This window comes from Amphiprion ocellaris, chromosome 1, assembly GCF_022539595.1.
Source record: "Amphiprion ocellaris isolate individual 3 ecotype Okinawa chromosome 1, ASM2253959v1, whole genome shotgun sequence".
Lineage (NCBI taxonomy): Eukaryota > Metazoa > Chordata > Actinopteri > Pomacentridae > Amphiprion > Amphiprion ocellaris.
In genome coordinates, this window is record NC_072766.1 from 4,550,157 (window position 1) to 4,574,134 (window position 23,978).

The 23,978-nt window shown below is 38.5% G+C and overlaps 2 protein-coding genes and 1 long non-coding RNA gene across 10 annotated transcripts in view; 2 read left to right on the forward strand and 1 right to left on the reverse strand.

The window, feature by feature from the left end:
* The first annotated feature begins 1,457 nt into the window (after positions 1–1,457).
* Positions 1,458–8,695, forward strand: LOC118470148 (uncharacterized). The gene is made up of 3 exons (XR_004847179.2): positions 1,458–1,591; positions 8,257–8,341; positions 8,556–8,695. It is a non-coding gene; the product is annotated as an uncharacterized LOC118470148 (long non-coding RNA).
* Positions 8,696–9,925: 1,230 nt separating this feature from the next.
* nhsb (Nance-Horan syndrome b (congenital cataracts and dental anomalies)) overlaps positions 9,926–23,978 on the reverse strand; it is a 54,944-nt gene continuing 40,891 nt past the window's right edge. For 2 of the 8 annotated variants that reach the window (XM_035947318.2, XM_035947323.2), the window contains exons 2-13: positions 18,284–18,436; positions 18,063–18,199; positions 17,068–17,115; positions 16,729–16,773; positions 16,549–16,593; positions 16,120–16,182; positions 15,651–15,843; positions 15,247–15,378; positions 14,572–14,724; positions 11,106–14,294; positions 10,762–10,903; positions 9,926–10,577 (exon numbers count right to left, since the gene is read on the reverse strand). In XM_035947318.2, the coding sequence (XP_035803211.2) occupies positions 9,944–10,577; positions 10,762–10,903; positions 11,106–14,294; positions 14,572–14,724; positions 15,247–15,378; positions 15,651–15,843; positions 16,120–16,182; positions 16,549–16,593; positions 16,729–16,773; positions 17,068–17,115; positions 18,063–18,199; positions 18,284–18,436 (4,934 nt within the window). In that variant the 3' untranslated portion in view covers positions 9,926–9,943. The remainder of the gene's footprint in view (positions 10,578–10,761; positions 10,904–11,105; positions 14,295–14,571; positions 14,725–15,246; positions 15,379–15,650; positions 15,844–16,119; positions 16,183–16,548; positions 16,594–16,728; positions 16,774–17,067; positions 17,116–18,062; positions 18,200–18,283; positions 18,437–23,978) is intronic. The other 6 variants (XM_035947321.2, XM_023268387.3, XM_035947322.2 and 3 more) reach the window with 6 other exon arrangements.
* ace2 (angiotensin I converting enzyme 2) overlaps positions 15,741–23,978 on the forward strand; it is a 68,025-nt gene continuing 59,787 nt past the window's right edge. Inside the window, exon 1 of the mRNA XM_055005083.1 lies at positions 15,741–15,883. The gene's annotated coding sequence lies outside the window, so the exon portion shown is untranslated. The remainder of the gene's footprint in view (positions 15,884–23,978) is intronic.

Genomic DNA, 23,978 nt, shown 5'->3' on the forward strand with positions numbered 1-23,978 from the left:
TAACTGTGAAATAAGGAAAGAGAAAAAAGAAGACTGTTATTAACCCTCCTGTTGTCTTCATTTACAGGCACCAAAAAATATTGTTTCCTTGTCTGAAAAAAATCCAAAAATTCAGCCAACATGTTTCGTAAGAAACATTTTAAACATTTTTTTTTCCACCAAAAAATGTTCAAAGGTTTCCTAAAAATGTTGAAAATGTGGACATCAGAAGTTTCACTGTGATTTTTTTTTTCTCCACATTTTCAAACTTTAAAACGGGTCAATTTTGACCCGCAGCACGACACAAGGGTTAAAGAGTAAAAGAAAACAATACACACCTAAGAGCATGGCAGAGTAGGATTTTTAGTGGTGGGTTTCATGTGTGTGTCCTCGGGGCATAGGGGCTTAAGGGTCAAAAGATCATGGATGTCTCATTTAAGGAAAGTGACACTCCAATAGGAATCATTGTTTAAAAGATCAGCGAGTTCAAATAGCTCACCAGCAGCACTCATGATAAACAGGCTCATTATGGCTCCAGCAAATTCTCTAGGATTTGGTACATGTCGTTTCCTGGTTGTGAAGCGAGCTATACTCACACTATATTATCCCTGCTGAACACTGTTCTCCCCTACCACGGGTTTACTATTATTTAAAAAGTAAACAATGCTAAATCCATAGTATGTGCAGCTGTAAGTAAAATCATAGCCAGGGCCATGAGGCTCTGGGCCAGAATATTTAATTTTGAACCAGTGATGGTTCAAATACAGTAATTCTACTTAAAATTAAATTATTCCCTCAGAAAGATGAGTGCTTTGTGAATTAAAACAAACAGAAGTATACTGTAAATTTGAGACTAAAACCTTGTTAATTAAATGAGTATGTCAAGGGAGATGTTTTTTTTCTTTGTCTTGGGTTAACTTAAAATCTATTTTAAAAAATCTTTGAATAAAGAAAAAAACATTCGCTAGAAGAAAAAAAAATTCAAATATGCTTTCTTGTAATCAGGGAGATAAGTTTTTAGTAGGCTATACAGAGGTGGAAGTAGTATTTCGATCTTAAGTAAAAGTAGTGTAGAAATATTCCACAGTTTAAAGGCATGCATTTAAAGTGTTAAAAATAAAAGTACAAATTAACTTAAAATGCACTCATCATGCACAAATGCCTATTTCAGAATGATGCATTTTAAGATTCTAATTTTTAGTATGTACCTCACTTTGTAGCTGGTAACTGCAAAATGAAATTAAACTACACATTAAAAAAAATCTAAAGGAGTTGACATTTAATTTAATACTCTCGTGAACTCGAAGTACTCCCAAATTTTGCTTAAGTACACGAATCACTGTTTACACTGCGGGTATCACATTATTTTGACTATACAATATAATAGGATTGACATTTTTGATGTTGTAACGTTAACTGTAGCAGACGGAACTGTTGTTATTAGTTGACGTATCAGTCGACGTTGTTATAAAGGTGCACCTGGTCAAACCAACGTGAGCGAACTCGTGAAGCTAACTGCTAGCTAACTGTGACTTCCATGTAAACAAACTGGAAGTGTGAAGCAGTTTGAAACGCACGGACCCTCATTCCCACGTTTTAGACTCCTGAAAGAGTAAGTCCAACTTAAACACACAACAACCAACCAAACAACGGTTCCGGTTAACACGAAACACCCACGATATTTGAGATTAAGAAGCTAACAGGGTTGATATTAGCTTGAAACTTCATTTTTGGCACTGGAAACCGCAATTTGACCAAAAAATGGTAACTCAAGAACCACGTTGTTCTATTTTTGTTGTTTTTGCATAGAAATTGCTTAGTTGTAATAACATAATCAAGATGTAAAACTTGTGTGACCGAAGGAAGGCCACAAAATACAGCTGGAAGCCCCGGAAATAGAGTTAGGTAAAGTTGGCAAGATATTCACAGATTCGGACTTCCGGCCTCAATAACTCATGGGATATACGTTGTAAAAACATAAACAATGCCTCTTTCAAATCATTGTAAGCTAGACAATGTGCTACAAGGCCAGTTTTATCAAAAGTCGCTGTCTTTCAAGCTGCAGAAATAACACTGATGTCTATGAGCAGCTGGCTGTGCGACGAGTGAACAGGGACCGTCTGCAAATAGCAAAACCGCTGCAACAGCGAAGAGAGGCACTACACAAATATTCAATAACTTAACTTTTATACACTGTAGCGTCACCAAAATCACTGGAGCCATCAATTGTCTCCTGCTGGTCATACCACAACTCTTGGTTTGACACTAAATACAAAAATCTTAATTTTGAGCAATTTTTATTATTTAATTATTATTTTATTAGTCATAAAATTCAATAACTTCACTCTTATGCACTGTAGTGCCACCAAAATCATTGGAGCCACCAATTGTGTCTTGCTAGTCATACTACAACTCCTGGTTTGATGCTAAATACAAAATCTGAATTTTAAGGAATTTTCATTATTGTCTTATTATTTTATCAGTCATAAAATTCAATAACTTCACTCTTATGAATTGTAGTATCACCAAAATCACTGGAGCCATCAATTGTGTCTTGCTGGTCATACTACAACTCTTGGTTTGATGCTAAATACAAAATCTAAATTTTAAGGAATTTTTATTATTTTATTATTATTTTATTAGTAACAAAATTCAGTAACTTCACTCTTGTTTACTTTAGTGTCACCTAAATCACTGGAGCCTTCAATTATCTCCTGCTGGTCATACTACAACTCTTGGTGTGATATTAAGTACAAAAGTTGAATGTTAAATAATTTTTATTCGTAATAAAATTCATTAACTTCACTCTTATGTACTGTAGTGTCACCAAACTCGCTGATGCCATCAGTTGTCTCCTGACTGTCATAGTACAACCCTTGGTTTGATATTAAATACAAAATCTGAATTTTAAGGAATTTTTATTGGTAATAAAATTCAATAACTTCACTCTTATACATTGTATTGTCACCAAAATCAGTGGAGCCATCAAATGACTCCTACTGCTCATACTACAACTCTTGGTTTGATATAAAAACATTCTTTCATAATTTTAATGAATTTTATTATTATTTTATTAGTAATTAAATTCAATAACTTCACTCTTATGTACCGTAGTGTCATCAAATTCACTGGAGCCATCAGTTGGCTCCTGATTGTCATACTACAAGTCTTGGTTTGGTAATAAATCAAAAATCTGAATTTTAAGGAATTTTTTATTAGTAATGAAATTGTTATATATCTCAAATATTTTTTGTTGTAACAGTTAAAAGTGGTCATCCATTTATTTATTTATTTTTTTTTGGTAGATTGTGTAACATTAACAACCAAAAGTAACTGAATTTTAATGATTTGGGTTGTTTATTGCCATGTGAAGATGTGCACACTATTTAGTGTGCATGCTTGTGTGTGAAGTTTAAGGATTATGAGTAAATTAGCTTTGACGGCTCTTCTCTTGATGTATGTTGGGCTATATTTTTAGATCCACAGTGCACCTGTTTGTCCAAATACATGATACTGAATAGTAATGGAACTTGGAATCTTCATCAAAGACAGATCAGATAACACCAATATACCAAACTAAACTGTTTAGACTGTCTCCTCAAGTACTGACGATTGGAAAGAAAGACAATGATGCCTTCTTACAAGGCTGCAGCGTTAACTGATTCATTTAAACCATAATGTTAAACCGCTAATAATATTTTCCAAGTTAAGGACTGCACGGACAATACTTGGAAGAAAAAACCTGAAGGTATGATCAGTACGACCTTTTGATGGTTGGATGGAGTTTATTTTTTCTGCAGTGTTTAAGAGTGAAGTGATTGAATTTTATTTACTATAAAAAATTCCTTAAAATTCAGATTTTTGATTTATTACCAAACCAAGAGTTGTAGTATGATAATCAGGAGACAATTGAAGGCTCCAGTGATTTTGGTGGCACTACAGTGCATAAGAGTGAAGTTATTGAATTTTATGACTAATAAAATAATAATTAAATAATAAAAATTGCTCAAAATTAAGATTTTTGTATTTAGTGTCAAACCAAGAGTTGTAGTATGACCAGCAGGAGATAACTGAAGGCTCCAGTGACTTTGGTGATACTACAATTCATAAGAGTGAAGTTATTGAATTTTATGACTCATAAAATAATAAGACAATAATGAAAATTCCTTAAAATTCAGATTTTTTTTATTTAGTGTCAAACCAAGAGTTGTAGTATGACCAGCAGGAGATAATTGATGGCTCCAGCAAATTTGGTGACACTACAGTATATAAGAGTGAAGTTATTGAATTTTATGACTAATAAAATAATAAGACAATAACGAAAATTCCTTAAAATTCAGATTTTGTATTTAGCATCAAACCAGGAGTTGTAGTATGACCAGCAAGACACAACTGATGGCTCCAATGATTTTGGTGACTCTACAGTATATAAGAGTGAAGTTATTGAATTTTATGACTAATAAAATAATAATTAAATAATGAAAATTCCTTAACATTCAGATTTTGTATTTAGTATCAAACCAAGACTTGTAGTATGACCAGCAAGACACAATTGATGGCTCCAGTAAATTTGGTGACGCTACAGTGTATAAAAGTTAAGTTATTGAATATTTGTGTAGTGTCTCTCTTCGCTGTTGCAGCGGTTTTGCTATTTGCAGACGGTCCCTGTTCACTCGTCGCACAGCCGGCTGCTCATAGACATCAATGTTATTTCTGCAGCTTGAAAGACAGCGACTTTTGATAAAACTGGCCTTGTAGCACATTGTCTAGCTTACAACGATTTGAAAGAGGCATTGTTTATGATTTTACAACGTATATCCCATGAGTTATTGAGGCCGGAAGTCCGAATCTGTGAATATCTTGCCAACTTTACGTAACTCGGAAATAGCTCGTAAGTGGATGTTGAGTTCCTATTTTTGCTCCTTTATCTACTTTTTTTGTTTGTTTTTTACTTTTTAAAAAGCTTTTTAAAGCTAAGTTCAACTTAAGGATGAGTTCAGTGTTTTCTCTTTATTTAGGTATTTGTATGTCTGATTGCCATTAAAATAAGTAGAAAATAAAAGTAAAATAAAATAGAAAGCGTGGAACAAGTGATTGGAATTTCTGTAATTACAGAAAAACTTGAAATGTCAGAGAAGACAGTTGGACTTTTACAATAAAATAATATCTAGCTGTGATGGCGCTCACAATTCAACTGTGTAATAAATTATTTAAATTAAGCGTATAAGCTGTGACTATGTGAAAGTATACAATGTCATTTATCATTAGATCTGAATTAATCCTATGTCCATGTTGGGAGTAGTTTATTAATATAAATCATAAATGAAGTTAATCATTACCTAACCTTGTCTGACTTGCGTAATTGTGCACAACTGTCTCATTTTAGAGTAGCTCCTATAGATGTTGCTGCTAGTCTGATGCTGGTATTTAATAGGCTCCTCCATACAACTATTAACAACAAATTAAACTTCAGCTCCTGCACACTACTTAATATAAAACTTAATTGGAATCATGGGAGTTTAGTGATTCTGGAGACATCTGTGCACACCTCAACTAAAGGCACAAACTTTATGTTGCTCTTTCCAGTGCTTATGCACAGAACAACTGGGTGAAGCCACAGTTAGTTTTTGAGTCATCTTATGCTGCTTTTACTTGCACTGGGATGTAGAAGTTGCATTCCCAGAAACTTGAACTTTGTAGTTTCAGTAAATGAACCTGGGCCAATATATTATTGCAGGACTTTTTGTATCGTAGTTGACTGGTATCATAGTTGACATTTTTGCGGTTTTCAGGCCCAAAATCAACATGGCCGTCTATAACCAAATACCACATGGCATTTTTACAGAAAGATTCTTCTAAAATATTATATATACAATTGAGTAAAGTTGGAATTGAAAGTTATTTATAAAGATATTGTAGTAAACCTGTTGAAATGCGATGGGATGGGATGAAACAGCCCCATTTTAGTTCATTTTATTGACATTATTATTCGATGCAATGATAATGAGATTTGAATTTTGGTAAATCCTGCTCCTGTAGGAGATGGTCTGTAAATATAAAGAGCAGCCAAAGCCAGCAGCTTGTAGTTGAGACCATGAAAACACTGCCATCTAGTGGAAAGGTTTTCTCAGTGCACCTGGTTCTGATGGGGAGGAAATGAAGCGTCACACAAAAGGCCTTCCATTTCATTGCAATCACATTTATTGGATTTTTTTTTCTATGCACAGTTACTAAGCAGCCTGATTAGCTGTTAAAATGAATTAGATATAGAATAATGGCATTTTCACAATGTTGTAACCCCTCCCACCCGCCCAAAAAAATAAATACAAGACTGAAGGTGTTGCACATCTCCAAAATATACAAAGGCTTGGAAATAATCATGTAAACTTTGAAAAAAAAAACTTTTTGTTTTTTTTAATCTTTTATTGATTTATTTTACAAAAGAAAGAATTTGCAACTTTTTTCTTTAAAAACTTATTTACAGGTTTATACAAAAATACAAAAGTGATTCAAATCTGTTAAGTCCTAGCTAGTTTTAAACATGGAGCTTCTTTTAAATAGTTACAGTTTTGTCTTCAATGTATTTTTTCTGTTTTCTGTCACATATTTTAAAGTCTTGTTTAGTGTTATTCCATACTGTACACCTCTGAATAAAAATATCAAGTGGTTGTTGTAATACTTCCCCTTAGGGCAAAATTACGTGCAGACGTTATAAACAGGTTGGGAAAAAATCTGTAAAAGTTATAGATTCTTTCTTTGCTGTATTCCCAAGCTGCTGAGGACTTTGACAGGGGGATATGGGAGCTAAACTAGGGTCTACATGGCAACCTCAAAGTTTGTCCTTCTAGTTAAATTGTGTCAATCAATCGTCTGTCCACTGCTTTCACAAATGAAGGAAACAGTCTTGAAATACGTCTGTGGCATCATAGCCACGTACAGTACGGAAAAATCACACTAAACAAATGGTCAAATACTTTTGAGCATTTTAAAATGGCAATTCACAGAGTCACGTTGCATTTTTCATGTAATACTGTAATATCCCTACACGTTAGTTTATTTCAGATATTCGGTGATAATGTTTTGTGGGAACCAAACTATTCAGCTATGATTTCAAAGTAAAAAGTGACATTCTGATCAGATCAAGCTAGTTTTTGGGTTTATGAATTGATATATTTTAAATTTATATATATATATATATATATATATATATATATATATATATATATATATATATATATATATATATATATATATATTTCAATTTGTACATTTTATCCGACGTTGTCCGGGTATGCACTTTAAACGTAATCAGCAGTTTCTCCTGGAAAATATTTCTCTCACTTCCACAGCTCCAGCATGGCTAGGACCCAGCACCAAAAGTGTTCAGATTCTTCCTCCTGACAGATTCTATATCATTTTCTTTACAGTCTCTTATACGTATGATTGTCCAGTGAGTAGATATACAGTACAAGATAAACCCCTGTTTGTGATCACGACTATACAGAACAGAATTAGCCAGACAGTTTGTACATCTATAGAACACACTATTGAACTTGACATTTGAACAGAAAATACAAAATCTTTTCTCATGGAGACATCCCTCTGATAAAAATAATGATTTGGTGGTGTCCTTTTCTTCTCTTCTCCTTTTTTTCCCCCTTTACTTATTGCATGCGATAGAAAACACAACAAATAAAACAATGAACAGGAACAAGTGCGATTCAGCAATATGGGTATGACGAATGTAAAATTCTAGTAATCAATTCACAGCTTTTTACTCTCTCCATCTTACACAGTGTCAGTTCTGCAATTGAGATTCGCTGAGTATCAAACAGTTGTGGTTTGTTATCTATCTATCTATCTATCTATCTATCTATCTATCTATCTATCTATCTAGCTATCTATCTATCTATCTATCTATCTATCGATCAATCTATCTCATTTACAATAAAACAGTAATATGCTTGCTGAGGTATTCACAGAATACAGTGAATGGTTTCTATTGAAGTACGGTCTCTGAATGTAAGAAGTATATGTGTTGTGTTTGCTGTGGTAGGCAGGTGAGAGTTCAAGCTTTTCACTGATGAGAGTTTGCTTCTGTAACACACTGGATGCTCTACATGTGTACCATTTATTGGAAGGATGACAAAGATTTTATGGCGTACTCCAACCCTGGTGTGCTGGATAGAAAAGGCTGCCGCAACACAACGGGGCATTGCTGACTGTTAAATATTTGTGTTATGTTGCCCTTTCTTCCTCTTGTCTCCTCTCTTTCAGATTTTGTGATATGAGGTTTGGAGGGTAAGACAGAATGGTGTACACCAGCCGCTGGCTTGAGCTTTCACCTGTCTACTGCTACTGGGTCAGTGCAAATGAAGGAGAGGCAACAAGGAGAGGAGAACAGTGTACATTGCTAAGATTCATGTGTAATGTTTTCAGTGAGACCTGTTCTTCTTTGCTACACTCAGATTGATTCCCTATAAAATTTCTGCTTGTCATTTTATATAGATATGAGTTTTTATATTCAGTACAAATATACATATGCATTTCATTATAAGATATATTTTCTTTTCTAGGAATATTCTTGAAGAATCATGAAGTGCAAAAGTGAGGTTGGTTCTTGGAAAACCTTTCCAAATTAACCTCTAGTCAAACCGATTGAGGACCTTCTAAAGCATTTTCACCGTCTGCACTCAATGGTATATTTAAATCTGCTTTGAAATGCACCTTTTCCACTTCAAGTCAGCACAGCAAGACTGGCCAGCAGCTGGAAAAGCTTTAATCAGTCTAAGCGTACTAGATTTCAAGGTTGGTTTTAAATAAGTATGTGATTGAATTCTGGTGGAACATGGCACAGCTCCATGTATATGTGCAGGGATTTATAAATGCCCTGCTTACAACCACCTCTAGTAGAGAAAGGCCACTGTGCGATTGTCCAAAATTAGCCTGTATCTTAGACAAATAGGCGCAAGCCCTTGCTCTTTCTTGTTCGACACTCAAATCCAAGACAAATCAATTGAGATCACTGGCAGTGTGGTACAAATGTCACTAAACTCTTTCGGCGTGAAAGATTCATTATTCTTATAATACAAAAGAACCACACAAATGTCAACAGAAACCAGGATCCAGGGGATGTTTCCATATAGGGTCATGCAACATGGTGAAACTTTCTCATCATGTTCTGAGGCGCAATTTTACAAAAATACATGCATCATGTTATCTTTTTGGATATAATTTATGTGAAGAAATATATGATTGGCTCTGTGTGACATACTCTCTATGCCAGGTCTGCAGATGGAAATATAATAGATAAGTTGGTGCTGTGTTGAGATGTTGTTAGTAACTCCCACGATGAAACAACCCTTGCTTATTGGCGGGAATATTGAGCATGGACTCTGAGAAGTCTGGCCAGTGCTTTGGGCACCTTAAGTTAAAAGAATATTCAATGTCATAAGAATTTTAAATTTTTATAAGAAAGCAGTTCTTCAGCGACACACACGCACCCACAGCATTCAAAACATACGAAGTAGAAATATCAGTGGATGTTGCATGTGTTTGTTCATGCACACGCACTTTGTCTTTACTCCACAAAATTTCTTTTCGTATCATAATTTTCCAAAACATTTGGGACTTTTTTTATTTTTTAAAAAGACAGTTCAATCAAAATAGGTCTTGCACTTTTTTTAGTATGAGGGAGCTACTCTTTAGATAATACAGTATTTAGGTATATCCTCAAGGTTTTCATAATCATCCCTTTTTGATTCAGTATCTCACAAAAGTCTGACACCCTCAAATAGAATAGTTTATCCATAACTGGGTGCATATCAGCCAGAGTCAGATTCTGTGTCACAAGAATTATACTACTGGCCTTGATGACACAGCTATCCAAGATTAGAAAAGTAGAAGGGGCCATTTCAAATGTAGGACACAGCTAAGAATAGAGGACATCTCTCATCAGGTGGTTTTAAGATGATCTGTCATCATGTGGGCTCCCATCTGAGTTCTCCGTCTCCCCTTCAGAAATGGCTTGCATGGGGGCTGTGTAGAGGCGACTGCGTGTACTATAGCGACTGCTGTTGGCTACAGGGGGGATCCGAGAACGTCCTTGTCGAGATGCAGCTGACATAGGCAGGGTTTTGGGGGTGAAGCTCTCGGAGTTGGCCCGTGGAAAGAGGCCAGGTATCTGGATTGGTTCCAGGCCAGGAATGGGGGGCTCTTGAAGTGTAGAGGGTGTCTCCTCAGCCTGTCTAATGGTCCCTTCTGGAAGGGACTCCCCTGGTGTTTTAGGGGTGATAGGACTTTTCAAAATCTCTGTAGCTGACATGCGGTAGCTGGAATCAGACCTGCTCCCTTTCTTTAGCAGCAGGAGTTTAAACTCCTCGTTTGACGTACTGGATTTCTTGGCGCTGCGATAGATTGGCACAGGGGCTCGTTGTGACCCAGCGGCAGTGGCTAAGCTAGCTGGGATGTTGAGAGGAGGGGCGGGAGGGATAATTATGGTGGAGACATTGCTTGGGGCCACTGGTGCTGTCGGGCAGAGACGAGATTTCACGTTTAGGTCTCCTGAATCTTTACGGCCCAGGACCTTTCTCTTGGATCTGGATGAGGAAATAGAAGCATAATCCTAATTAAAATGTATACATAAAGAAAGTGCACAAAGAAAAAACACTTGAGATTAGCTGAATCTCCAGTAAAATTATACAAATATATCAAGCGGTACATAGACACTGTAGAGAGAGAGATTCAAATAGACTGACCACAAATTTACAAATGTTACAGTACCTGTGTATCATGGCAAACAAGTCCTCAGTTGTACGGGTCTTGTTGGGTGATGTGATAATAATGTCATCATCCACTTTGGTGTCATCCGTCAGAGGGGAGAGTGAATTATCACTGGGTGTGGAATCTGTAGCACACAACATCCCTATAACATGTCATCTGGCTGTCTGATCATTTAGTATACAGTCAGTAAAATAACTTTCATTCTATGACTAAAAATTGCTCCATGATTAAATAGCTATTATAGCAGTTGCTGCTCATTTTAATGAACTACATAAATAGTGCTGTGTTACTGTGATCTTTACAAAAAAGTAATTTCTGCCCCTTAAATTTAGTTTAAATCTTACCTTTACTGAAGTAATCCTCAGTGTCAGGAGTGGTGGAGTCATCTTTGCTCTCCTGTAGCAGCTGCTGATGGGCACTTCTGGTAGCACCTGATGTCACTTCCTCCTCTTCTTCCTGCTCCTCTTGTCCTCCTCTCCTTGCATCGCTGATTAGGTAAGGGTGCGATGTCTCCACTGTGTTACCAGGCACTTTGACTGGACTAGCCCAGGGCCCTGAGTCTGAGTGGGATCCCCCGGCAAACTCATACGCTGGGGGAGGAGGGTGATCTGATCGCATCCCTCCTCTGGAACATGCAGCCCTCGGCAGCTCTTTCACCTGCTCTTCCTCTTCGTCCTCGTCATCTTCATCGTCATCGTCATCCTGGGAGAACGAGCGCTCCCCCAAAACCCTAAACTCAGGGTGTGCATGGGCTGAGTGGGTAAGACCTCTGAACTCTGTGTGCGAGTGGATATGGGTGTGTAGATCCACAGGCGAAGGGTGGGGAGCACGTGGCACAGGTCGATGCAAGGGTGAGCTGTCCTCACTGAGGTCAGATGATGGGTCCATACGGGTTCTGAAGGCTGTCATAGCCCAGAACGTTCCAGGTCCGTAGCGGTCCTGTCTGAGTAGCAGGCTTTCATAAGATGGAGGCCCATCTGGGTGGCGGCCAGGGGGAGGTGGTTGTGAGTGTTCCGGAGAGGAAATGTGGTCATGACATGGTGGTCTGGGAGGTGGTCTGCGAGGAGGCAGAGGCCTGGTGTTAATAGGTGGGGGAGCCAGAGTAGAACCACTAGGAGGGCATTTGGGTCTTGTAGCGGTCTCTGCTGCAATTGCTGTTTCTTGGTCTGTAGTGGAAGTACTCTGTAGCTCAGTAGACTGACTAATAGAGTGTAGCTGCACTGAACGAAGAGCAGATGGTGTTATCGCCAAAAGATTTGAGCTGGGAATTGTTAAAGCAGAGTTTGAACTTGGTGGTGGATTTGTGTTTGATGCCTCAGGGGCCAACAACTTTGTTCCAGTGGCTATAACATTTGCAACTCTGTGTTTGCTGTGGTGTAGCGTGTGCATGTGATGCGTACGGTGGGATAGTGTGTGTCTGACATAGCCACCATGAAGAACATTGAGATCAAGTTGAGATGGTGGAGGTGGAAAGTCTGGATCTCTCTTATAGCAAGAGGAAATGGAAGCTCCATCTCTAGGGAAGTGCTGCAGAGAAGAGAGAGAAGACTTCCTCTCGGGCACTTTGGGCTTTCTCTTGCCTGTTGAGGGAGATAGTGGTCCTGGGAAGAACGCTGCCGAAGATGAGGGCAAGGTTGACGTTGGGGTCTCTGATTGGCTGGAATAGCCACTTGATGGTGAGGCCAGGCCAGCCAGCTTCTCAGGTGACCCGAGTTTGAACTCTCCTGGTGGTAGAGGTGGAGTAGTTGCCCTGGTCTCTGAAGCCTGTGCAAGGGCCTGGGTTTGGGTTTCTGTGGAGGAGGAAGAGCTGTCTGGTGACTTGATACACTCCATGACAGTAGTACCTGTGGCTGTGCTTGAGTTGGACATAGATGTGTACTCACCATTGTTGGACTTCAGCTCAGTGTTGTGAAGCCACAGGTCTGCATAGTCAGATTGCACAGCACCTTCATCCTTAAATGAGTGTGTATCTGCAGAGCTAAAGGACATGGGCTCTACTATGTCCACGGTTTCGCCCAGTCCCATTCCCCAAGTTCCCAAAGGCTCTGCCACTAGACAAGATGTCTGTAATGGTTCTGGAACACCTCCAAGCTCTAGGTCCAGTTCCAGCTTCATATCTGTGGAAGACAAGGTAAGCTCTTGTTCACTAACCATCTTTGGTTGATCCTGATCTGCCTGCGTGTCCGTTCCAACGTCAACACAACTACTGGTCTCCTTCAGTGAAGAGGTTCGTTTGGGTGGTGGAGGTTTGACTTTCGGTTTCCTTAGTGGACGACAGGTCCTCCCCAGGGTCATAGTGCCTGCTCTGAAGTCAGCTGAGGGCTGCGGGTAAACTCCATGGGATAGCGTTGCTGCCACAGTGTTGGACTGAGCACAGTCAGGCCCTGGGTCTGCATAGTTATACATATATCCTCTGTAACTCTGATTACACTCCCCAAAATGCACAGAAGAAGAGTAGAAACCCTCTGTATCAGGTGGGTAATGAGAGCCAGCTTCCTTTTCAGTGTTGCTTGTTTTGTCACTGAAACAGGTTGGGTCATCTAGACCCTGTTTGGAGCTATACTCTTGGGCTAACCCATGGCTTTGCCTCAGGTTTTGGGTCTGCTCAGGGTCTTGGTCTGGATCGGTCTGGTCTTGATCTGGAGGGTATGTCCATTCCCCCTCACTTGCTGTACTGACCCCTGCATCGTCTAATTGATCCGTGGCTGAGGATGTGAATGAGCTTGATCTGTGACCCTGGCCCTGGGGTCTGAGGTCAGAGTGGTATGAGGGATCCAGCGAAAATCCTTCATCAATGGCATTGGGCACGGTATTGAGTGACAGCTCTGAATCACAGTGGGATGAGCCTGTCAGGGGTGGAGACGAGGGTGGAGGGATAGTTTCAGATGTTTGTGAGGGGCAGGTGGAGCTGGAACCACTCCAGTTCCCACTTGACGACTGGTGGTCCTCCTTGTGGTCCACATGGCTGCCTAGAACTCCTGTTGTAGATACTGAGTGAATAGGGCTGCTGAAAGTATCTGAACTTGATGAGATCTCACAGCTGCCCATGTCAGCCTTGCGGGGCAAGCGAGAACGACCCCTCTCCGTCCAGCTATGCTCTGGGCTCCCACCTCCTCCATTCCCTCTGTCTCTTTCCCCAGATCGCTGCAACCTTTTTAGGCTTCCAAGTTGCAGTGGCTCTGGAGCTGCCTGGTCATCTGTGCTCTCTTCCTCATCCTTCATCATCATCATCTTCATTCTGGGACTGGGGCCTGGTGGAATAAAATCCTCTGCTTCGTATGGTGACAACTCTTCGTCCTCGTCATCATCATCATAATTGTCATCATCATCCTCATCGCTATCCATCAAACGTCCACCCTCTCGTGGAAGGCTACGTGAACGCAAACGTCCACCATGGGCTGCAGCTGTGGTGTATGTGGAATCTGACTGGTCACCCAGAGAAGAAATGTTGCCTGTTGAATGGGACAGAGAGGCAGGGATTCCCTGATGGCCACGCTGAGCTCTAATGCGCCTTCTGGATGGAGCAGCTGTACCTAAAGAGGAAAACAGAAGCGAGAGGAGGGGAGGGGGGAACAGAGGGAGACTCTTCTTAATTCACATGGATGTGAACTACACAAGTTATCATATGAATTCCAGATTGATGGATCTAGTTTGAGGATGAAATTCGAAACATTTGACACAATAACTGCAAAGTCAAGCATTTTGTCATTTCCTCCTCGTCCTAATCCATAGCTCAAATATGGGAGCCTAACAGACTAAAAGGGACTGCAATTAAGAACGAAATATACTTCTCCATTCTCAGAAACCTACATGCTATAAGGAAATCATCTGTCTGGCAGCCAGAGTCACGAGTGTGATGGAGGCGACCACTGATTGAGAGGTCTTCCTGACAGAGAGAGAGTTGATGTGGGTTGGCATGGATGATCACTGTGCGCTCTCTTGCTACGGGTGATTCATCTGAGTCTGAAAGCAAAGAGCCAAAGCATGTTCAGTTACTGAAATATCATGTTCAAACAAGATAACCAAACATGGTCCTCATGTTTTACATTTTTCCACATTTTCCACATAGTTAGCTTTATTGATGGGAATTGGGATCTCTCTGACACATGGTCAAATTGTAAATAAATTCACAGCTAAACCATTGTTATGGCTTAGTTGGATGCAAAAACTAAGGTGAAAGCATCATGGCAATTTTCCACTGAATAGTAAAACTGAGTGCATGTGTAACTACAGGAAAATAGGTCCAAGTTGAAACAGGAGTTAGGTCACAAGTAGCTAGCACAATTTAGGTACAGTTTTAAGGGACTGCCTAGTTTTTTTGTTTTGTTTTTGTTTACATGTGATTGTTGATGCTCATTTAGTTTGCCCTCATAGACTCGTGGCTGTATTATAGTAAAATAAGTCACCCCATTCCTGGGTCTCAGCAAACACACTACAAATTAAAGACCAATACAGTAAAATAGCATGGTATGCTCCATAACATACCCATGTCTTGCTGTACTCTTTTGGGTATTCCTGTGATAGTCTTCCTCCTCCTCAGCTTCCTTCTTCTCTGAAGAACCGACTGGGAATGGACTAGAGAGCAACGAGCACTTGCTTCCCTGTCAAATCCGACTCCTGCAATAACAGAGAAAAAAATGAGACATATTAAAGGCTAACGAGTAAAAAATATACAGTGTGTATATGTACGATGTCTGATATGCTGTTGAGTTCCAGCAATCTTATGATTTTGCTTCTAATTCCCATATTGTCTAGAGGTTAGGATTTGACAACAGTGGCTGCCTGGTCTGTATTTACCACTGTTGTGTCAAAATAACAATCTTCCTGGTTTGATTCTCTCTAGGGCCAGTCATGCTCATTTAGTTTCTTGTTTTTCCTCTTTAGCTTACCTGTGACGTTGATGGGGATGATGCAGGAGGAGATGGCATGAGAATCTCCAGACGTCTTCTGATCTGATGGTGGGACGTTTTCCTTTGACCAGTTTGTCTGTTTATCTTGGGTCGAGGCGGCACCGGGGGCTGAGGCCTTGGCTCTGTGGCCTCCCAAGACCTCACCACCTTCACCTTCCCCTGTCGAGGTAGCCTGCAAGAAACCAGCAGGCATCAGCAACGTTGTGTACAAGGTAGGTCCTGATACGGTTCTGCAGGTTTGGTTTAAGCACGTTGCACAGAAAGTAATTATTTAGATTGTTGATGTGTACCATGATATAGCCAAAATCTTACAATTTCTCTAACATCAGTGGATTTGTAATGGCAAAACCAAAACCAAAGGTAGCATAGAGGGAAGATATCAAGAATTAAATACAAAATTAACCAACCAAATAAAAGAGAAAATTGAAAAAACACAAAATCTTGATACCTTTCTACTCCATGGAATGAAGATGCAACCTTCAATAGGGTGAAGTGAGTAAAAGCACTCAAACTATAAACATAAAATACAACAAAAGAAAATCAAAAGATGACAAAACACAAGTAATCCAAAAAAATTAATAATCTTAAAAATAATAGCAATTTAATCTTTTAATAAAAGGATTAAAGAAAGGTCAAAAGGTGACAAATGAATCAGACAGACAATGCATTGTTTTAATTTTCCACTTTCCTGACTCTTAAAAACATCTTTGCTTCGGTAAACTCGCACATTGCTGTTGTAGACCTCATAACTCACCATGTTTTTATTAGAGTATACTGCTCAATTCTGGCACTTACTTACTCTTAATTACTCTTACTTACTTACACTTAATTTCTGTTAATGGCTACATTAAGGATAACCTTGATACATCCTTATTACCTTTCTTTGGATCGTCTGGATATCTGCTTCTCTCCCTGGTCTCTCCTGTGGTAGCAGGAAAACACACATAAACAAGCACTGCTGAGTGTGCAAACACAGGGAAAATGAGAGAAGTCTTTCATCAATGAAATTAGAGGAAATTCTAATTTTTTCTGACTATATGTCAGCGATTTTTCTTACTTTTCTTTGTATGGTCTGGATCTCTGTTTCTCTCACAGTCCTCTCCTTCAGGAGTTTCAGAAACAAATTAAGGAAATGTTATTGTGATAAAGAACATAGAACTACTAAGCAGAACATACCTATAATGGACACCAATATACAGTAAACCGGTTACAAACACACTGGATAATAAAAGCCACATAAACAAACATTTATACAGGAATCCAATGTATCAGTGATATTACATGAAATTCCAGGCTCAAAGCAGTAACTGTACACACAGGTGCAAACAACGCAAAACTTACAGCAGACATTGACGTGTAAAACATTAACAGACACACAGACACATTTCTGTTTTACCTTCCTGTGTTGATAGTCTAACTCTTGCTCCCTTTCTGCTCTCTCTTGCTGCATGGCAATATCAGAATGAGATATTGTATCAGTTTTTTGGAACACATTAATAAGAATCAAAGGGTGTGAATAGAAAAACATGGAAAATTTCTCTGATGTTCTACTAAATGTGACTGGTATGTCACTGAACATGTTTGAGACAACGGGTCCAGCTGTTCAATGGTGACTGTTTCAGGTCAACTTTGTTTAGATGTTTAAGTTTTGAGACTTGTTGCAAAAGTTATGCAAGCCCAGAATTGAATAGCCTCCATATAGGGATGCCATGAGAACAACTGATAAATGAGCTGGGTGCTTCTCATAATGTTAGATGGGTCAATATATAATTGCGTGACTTTTTGTATCATAGTTGACATTTTTGCTGTTTTCAGACCAATCTGAATACTCGGATCTCAAAATAAATATTCCGTTACCACTGCCACGACCGAATATTCGGATATTCGTGTCCAGCCTTAGAGATATCCAGTCATTTTATATCAAGTTTATTGTTTCTATAATAAATGATTATGGAATTTGTAAAGACATGATTGCAATGAACATGGAAAACATACATTTTTTTTTTTACTTTTAATAAAAATGTATGCAAGATATATCCCATGGACTTCAAAAGTCCCTCAGTTATATATTGACCCAGTACACTTCTGTCTTTACCATTCACTCAAAATGTACCATTTTGTGTGTTTTAGTATAATGTGTGTGCAGCATTCAATTTGATTCATTTTTGGGGTTATTTGGAATTGAGGATAGTGTTAAATTTCAGTAGTACTGGTACTCATTACCAACTCTCTGGTATTGTGACATTTCTACCTACAAGAATTAACTATTTGATAAGAGATAAAATCCTTTCTGAGTAAACATTTCTGGATAACCACCTTCTGACTGGTTGATTATAAGTTATAGCATATTTTCACTTCATATTATGTATCCTCATAGTGTGTCATCCTTACCGCTCTTGCCAGGCGACTCCTCTGTTGCCGGCGGATGGTGTGTGGTGAGGGGAAGGTGGGCATGGGGGGCGCCACTGAGATAGAGATAGTCACCCTGTTTCTCTCCCGACTCGTGGACCGCTGACACTGTTGTTCGTCTGAAACCCCAAACGCATACATGAAAACTCATACGATTTGTACAAGACATATTGCGACTGTGCAGCCCGGCTCTGCCTCCTTACCTCGATTCAGAGCTCTGAGACTGAGCTGAGCATTTCTGTGCAGCTCCTCCAGACATGGTGGTCGGGTACAAGGGTGAAACACGTTGTGTTGCTGGTGCCATGGAGCCTGATAGTGAGCTGACAGCTTGCTCTCGATATCCAGGTTTGACACCGCTAAAATGAGAGGAGGGAGACAGAACATGTTAGATGAAATCACTATCATGTCTGTGCCTATAGTTTGATTCTAACTGGGAACAAAGCAACACATAATGACTGCAATGTAAGAGAGCACAATGGATCTGTATACAGTATAAAAGTTGTTTGTATGTTTTTTTTATATCTTTGATGTAGTGTTTCCACAATGACATGTACTACTGTGCAAATATTTGGCACTTTGGATGTTTGGATTCGTATTTGTCACTCTGCAACATGACAAAAACCAACAACATACAGCCATAAAGAACTATCAGCCGCAGCAAGAACAACAAGGAGTCCTGCAACAGATGTTACAGCTCCAACAGATCCCTGCTCTCAACATCATGGAGTCAATCTGGGATTACAAGAAGACACAAAAGTGACATTTAGACACCCTAAATCCACTGATGAACTATAACAAGTTCCCCAGGGTTCTTAAAGCAACACACCTGACAAGTACTGATGCTAGAACTGGTGCTGTTTTAAGGGCAAACATTGATCACACTAAATTTTTTAAAGCATCCTGACTTTAAGTGCTTTTGCACAATACTGTATATGTGTATATACATATATCTTGAGCTACAGCCTATTTTAAGATGAATGAATCTGTGGGTACAGGAGTTGACAACTTTGGCCAAGGGGTGATTTTTGTTGATGTAAAAGCCTTTTCTTTGTGTATAAATCTTATAGTTTGCTCTTCTTTTACATGACTGTGTAACTGAGCATACATAGCATCAGTAGATAGCTGGGAGCTTGTTTGTGGAGATCACCTAAAGCTGATTTTCTCCCGTTACAAACTTACAAAGCATTGAGTGACATATCTTGTAAACTCATACAGCCATGGGGCAAAAATGAGAAACTAAACCATCATCTTTTAGCTTTCTTTGCATTCAGTGTGTAGAACTATTACTCAGGGTCAGTGATGTTCTTCATATAACGCAGTGAATGTCAGTTATTGTGAGGGATTTTAAATAACATGACAGACACACACCACGGCAAGGTCTTAAATGGAGGCGATAATGCAGTTTCCATCTTGAAGTCTTTCCTTTTTTGTGCTGTGCTCTAGTGGCACATATTTCTAAACAAAACTGCCAATTAATCCATTTACTACAAACCACTGACATACTTCTAACCTGTGGCTTCCAGGGCTGCAGACTGTCTGAAACTGCAGGTGTCCTGTTGGAACTCCAGCCTGGTTTAAGCCATTTTATCTTTTTTTCCCTTTCTTTTAAAATACGATCAATACTAAAATAGTTTGAGAAAAAGACATTGACAAGGTTCTTGAAATAGGACATTTGTGTGCTCAAATAAGAAGCTCGGAGTGCTTCTGCTGCTGCAGTGAAAGGAAACTGCAGCGAGCTTCGATCCAGGCCAGATTTTACAGCTCACCGCCAGCTGTCACATTGTTATCACATTAAAGCGAGTTACTGCATAGAAATATGCAAAATGAAGGAAAATAATATAATACATTCATATACGGAAATCTGTTTAGTGAAAAATATGACAATCCACAGTCTTCCTGTGTTGTGCATTGGAACATGAAGCGAAGCCAAGAGATGCCAGCAGGTGGCAGCTAAACATACCCTTGAAACTGCACAAACCAGCCAGACACTGTAAACTCTCCCATGTTTACTGCCACCAAAATTTATTAGCATTAAAAAAAACTACACTTTTGTGACTGATATATAGCTGAGAGTCTCAAACTTAAAACAGGTGATTTTCAGATGAGAAGAAAGGGCAAGAGAAGCACTGCAATTATCCGCCTCCTATCTGTTTTCAGGGCTCCTTTAGTTTTATTTATGAATTGTACTTCCCCTCTTTTATCTCTGAATTCAAAATGCAATTGTGTCCTTGAAAGCCACACTGTGCATCAGTAGCCAGGCAACCTTTCATTGCTCATCAAGGCTTGTATTTGCCTGCAATTAAATCGGTGAGCTCATATCAGCAGCATTCGGCCCATTTAAACTACAAGGTTAAAGAAGCACAGAGAGCCAGCTCATGTACACTAAATAAACAACTACACAGCCTTCTGCCCCAAAGACACTCACAGACAGAGCTACTTTTTTGTTTTGCACGTCACACCTTGTATCTTTAACATTCATGAAGATAATGACTCTGAAATGCAAGCAAAAGACTGTACACAGATGGAATTGTAGACATTGTAATAGACAAATTTTGAGGACTAATTTTATAATAATGACTTCTTCACTTTCAGATTTACTTGTGTTTTCTCTAAAAGCTAAAATTTTGGGAATTTAGAGTAAAATTCTAGGAGATTGCTATGGTATTTGCTTAATAGTAATTTGGTAATTAAACTGACAGTTCTTAAAAAAATCTGCAACATATCCTGAATTCTTATTGTTACTTGTTATCGTTAAAAGAGGGACAGACATGTAGAAACAAAGGTGTGTCTTGAAAACAGTCTGTAGGTTGCTGACCTAGTTGTTGTGACACAGTTAAATTAGTGGATTGTACTCTGGTATGTTCCCTGCTGGTTTGTTAAAAGAATGTACACACGTGACATTAAAATGCCCTGCTTTGAAGAATGATTTGGATTTGACCACAACATTTGTTTAACTGGGTAAAAATTCTGAAGTGTAACTGCTGTGTACAACTAGTACACTATGTTTTCACATCACTCTAGTCTTTTTTTATTTGTTTTTTTTGTATAGTGACAGTGCAAAGAGACAGGAATAATGGGGAAAGAGAAAAGAGGAGTGACATGCAGTAAAGGTCTGGGCCTGCTGGGATTCAAAGCGGGACTTACAGTAATCACACAAACCACTCTGCTATCGGGTCACCCCACTCAAAGTTGCATTTTTGCCCACATTTGGCTGCATGTGGCTTGACACCAGTGATGTCCTAAAATTATGCTCATTCATGTTTTAAACTGAAATTTTAAGAACATATGTGTACGCCAAGTCCTAGGAGGTTAAATAATTAATATTATGTGTTTAAAAAAATGTTTAAGTTTAAAATGTGTTACCATTTTTACATACTTAATGTAGGCTCTTTTTTTCCAAATGACAGCAAATATCTGTAAAAAAAACATATATACATATTTTTCCTGATTTAATTTTTTATTTTTTTAATAGTAATAGTAAGAGCATATTATTGTCCTTTTTCTGTGATTTTAGAAGTTATGATCTGTATTTTTTTTTTTTAAATAGATGAAAATTGTAAAATAACAGTTTTAAAAACCATGTAGCTACAAAGCTGGAGAGCTTGAGAAAGCCCCCAAAAGGGAATCTATGTAAACAGACATTTAGGCTACTCTGCTCATTCTTGTTATAAAAGCAGAGTGATAGATTTACAAACAGATAAATCAATAGATGAATGAACTCACAGAAGGCTGGGAATTTACGACACTCATACGCCTTTTTGAGCTGCAGAAGTATGATTGAATGCTAGTGGTCGGGCATTTCATGTTGATTAGCCTGATCCAACTCACACATTCACAGATAAATTCACTGCTGACAGAAAACATTCAGTGGAGCTGGATCTCATATATACCTACACTAAGACAGAACACATTAAATCTGACTGTGAACAGTCAGTTGCCACAAGTTACAAGTAGTTTTTTGCTACAGTACGGCAAAATCATGATGAAATAAAATGTATGGAATTTATGTGGTGTGGTGTCAGGAGAGTGATCTCTGCAAACAACTGTTAATGTAAAGGCTTTAAATCTGTGATGTACAGTTGGTGAGTTATTGGATGAAATGTGAAAGTATTTTTATGCATCACTTCACCCTCATCTAGCTAATGGGTCTAATTTGTATTAGCCGAGTTTTTTTTTTTCAACATATCTGGAAGGCTGGCTGATGTAAGCTTTATGGTTTCTGAGATCAGAATACTTTCAGGGAAGAAGAAAATGAGGAAGGAGACAGAGAGCACGAGCAAGAACCATAATAAATAGAAAAAAAAGCAATAATTAAAAGATTCCATCATTCAGACCCTGAATGAAGTCATGGTGTAAGGGTCAGCAACGAAACACAGCAAGCTAAAGAAAAGCTCCAAATCTCAGACAACAATTTACAGAGAAAGATCACAAGCAGACACAGTCACCCATGACACTGATTTAACCTTTCTTTCCTCTTCGTGGCACAGCTATGCATGTTTTTATTTCTCCATCTCTCTCATCCAGATGTGAGTGAATGTAAGTCACTAGCAGAGAATGTATTAGGGTGTATCTGGGTCAGGCAGCACACTCCCGATGGCTGTAGCTGCAGAATCTTGTCATGGTAGACAGCTGTTATATAAGAAACACTAGCTGGCCAGTTGTGCAGAGGGAAACAGTGCACTGTTAGCGAGCCTCTGACAGCTCACACCATGCACCACCTCGTCTTATCATCTGTTGTAACATTATTTTATTTCTGCTGATATCAGCAGTGTGTTTCAGCCACAAAATTAATCCAACTTCTGCAAAAACAGCATTTCAACACTCAGAAGGAGTAGTTTTACATTAACAGAAGACATAAAGCTACTTAGAAAATGCACTGTAATTAAAGCTTGTCCACATTTTTCATTTCCTCCCTTAGCTGGCTTTAAGATAGTTCAACTTTTGTTGTAATTATATGAGTACAGCGTTTGACAGTGTCATATATATCCTATCACCTTCATTTAAGCTACATGACGCCTACAGATCAACTGCTAACAGCTATTTTCACAATCATCTACTGATTATTTTATTTAGTCTTAGAAATAGAAAGAAAAAAACAAGAGAAAGCACAAAAACAACCACATGAGAAGGTGGATCTTGTATTTTTTTCCCATTTTTTTGTGAAACACTTTACCCAAGTAATATACTGATTGCCGTAGTCGTAAAATAAATAAGCAACTAATTGTGCCATCTCAGCATGTTTACACTTGGAAATTAAATACTGAATTTTTAGACTTTCTCTCAAGTTCGTAATTTTATACAAAACTGCCAAAGTGTTTTTTTGCAGAAACACTGGGATTGCATTTAAAATTTTCCACAAATAATCTAACTTGCAGTGAAACAACCTCATGCCCGTAACACTGTAGTTTGCACATTCTGAGGCTTTACAGTGAATAATTTGCTAAAACTGCATCTTCGTGAAAATATACGACCCGTCTGTTGTGCTAAATGTCCAGTATAATGTAATACAGACAGAGTGGTAACTTTTTTCTGGCATTAACCCTCCTGTTGTCCTCATTCACTGGCACCAAAAAATATTGTTTCCTGTCTGAAAAAAATCCAAAAAATCAGCAAAAAAATTCACCAAATTTCTGAAAATTTGCAAAACCTTCAGGAAGAAAATTCCAATAATTCCTTAAAAGTTTCCCTTAAAAGTTTGGTTTTTTTTTTAAAAAATCCCCCAAATATGGCAAGAAAATTCTTGTAAATATTTTCAAAAAATGAGTAAAACTTTTCCAAAAAATATCTAAAGTGATTACATATATACCAGTAAAACTTCTAATATTTTCTTTAAGAACATTCACAAAACAATCAACTGAAATCCAGCAAATTTCACTGGATTTTAGTTGATTTTTTTGT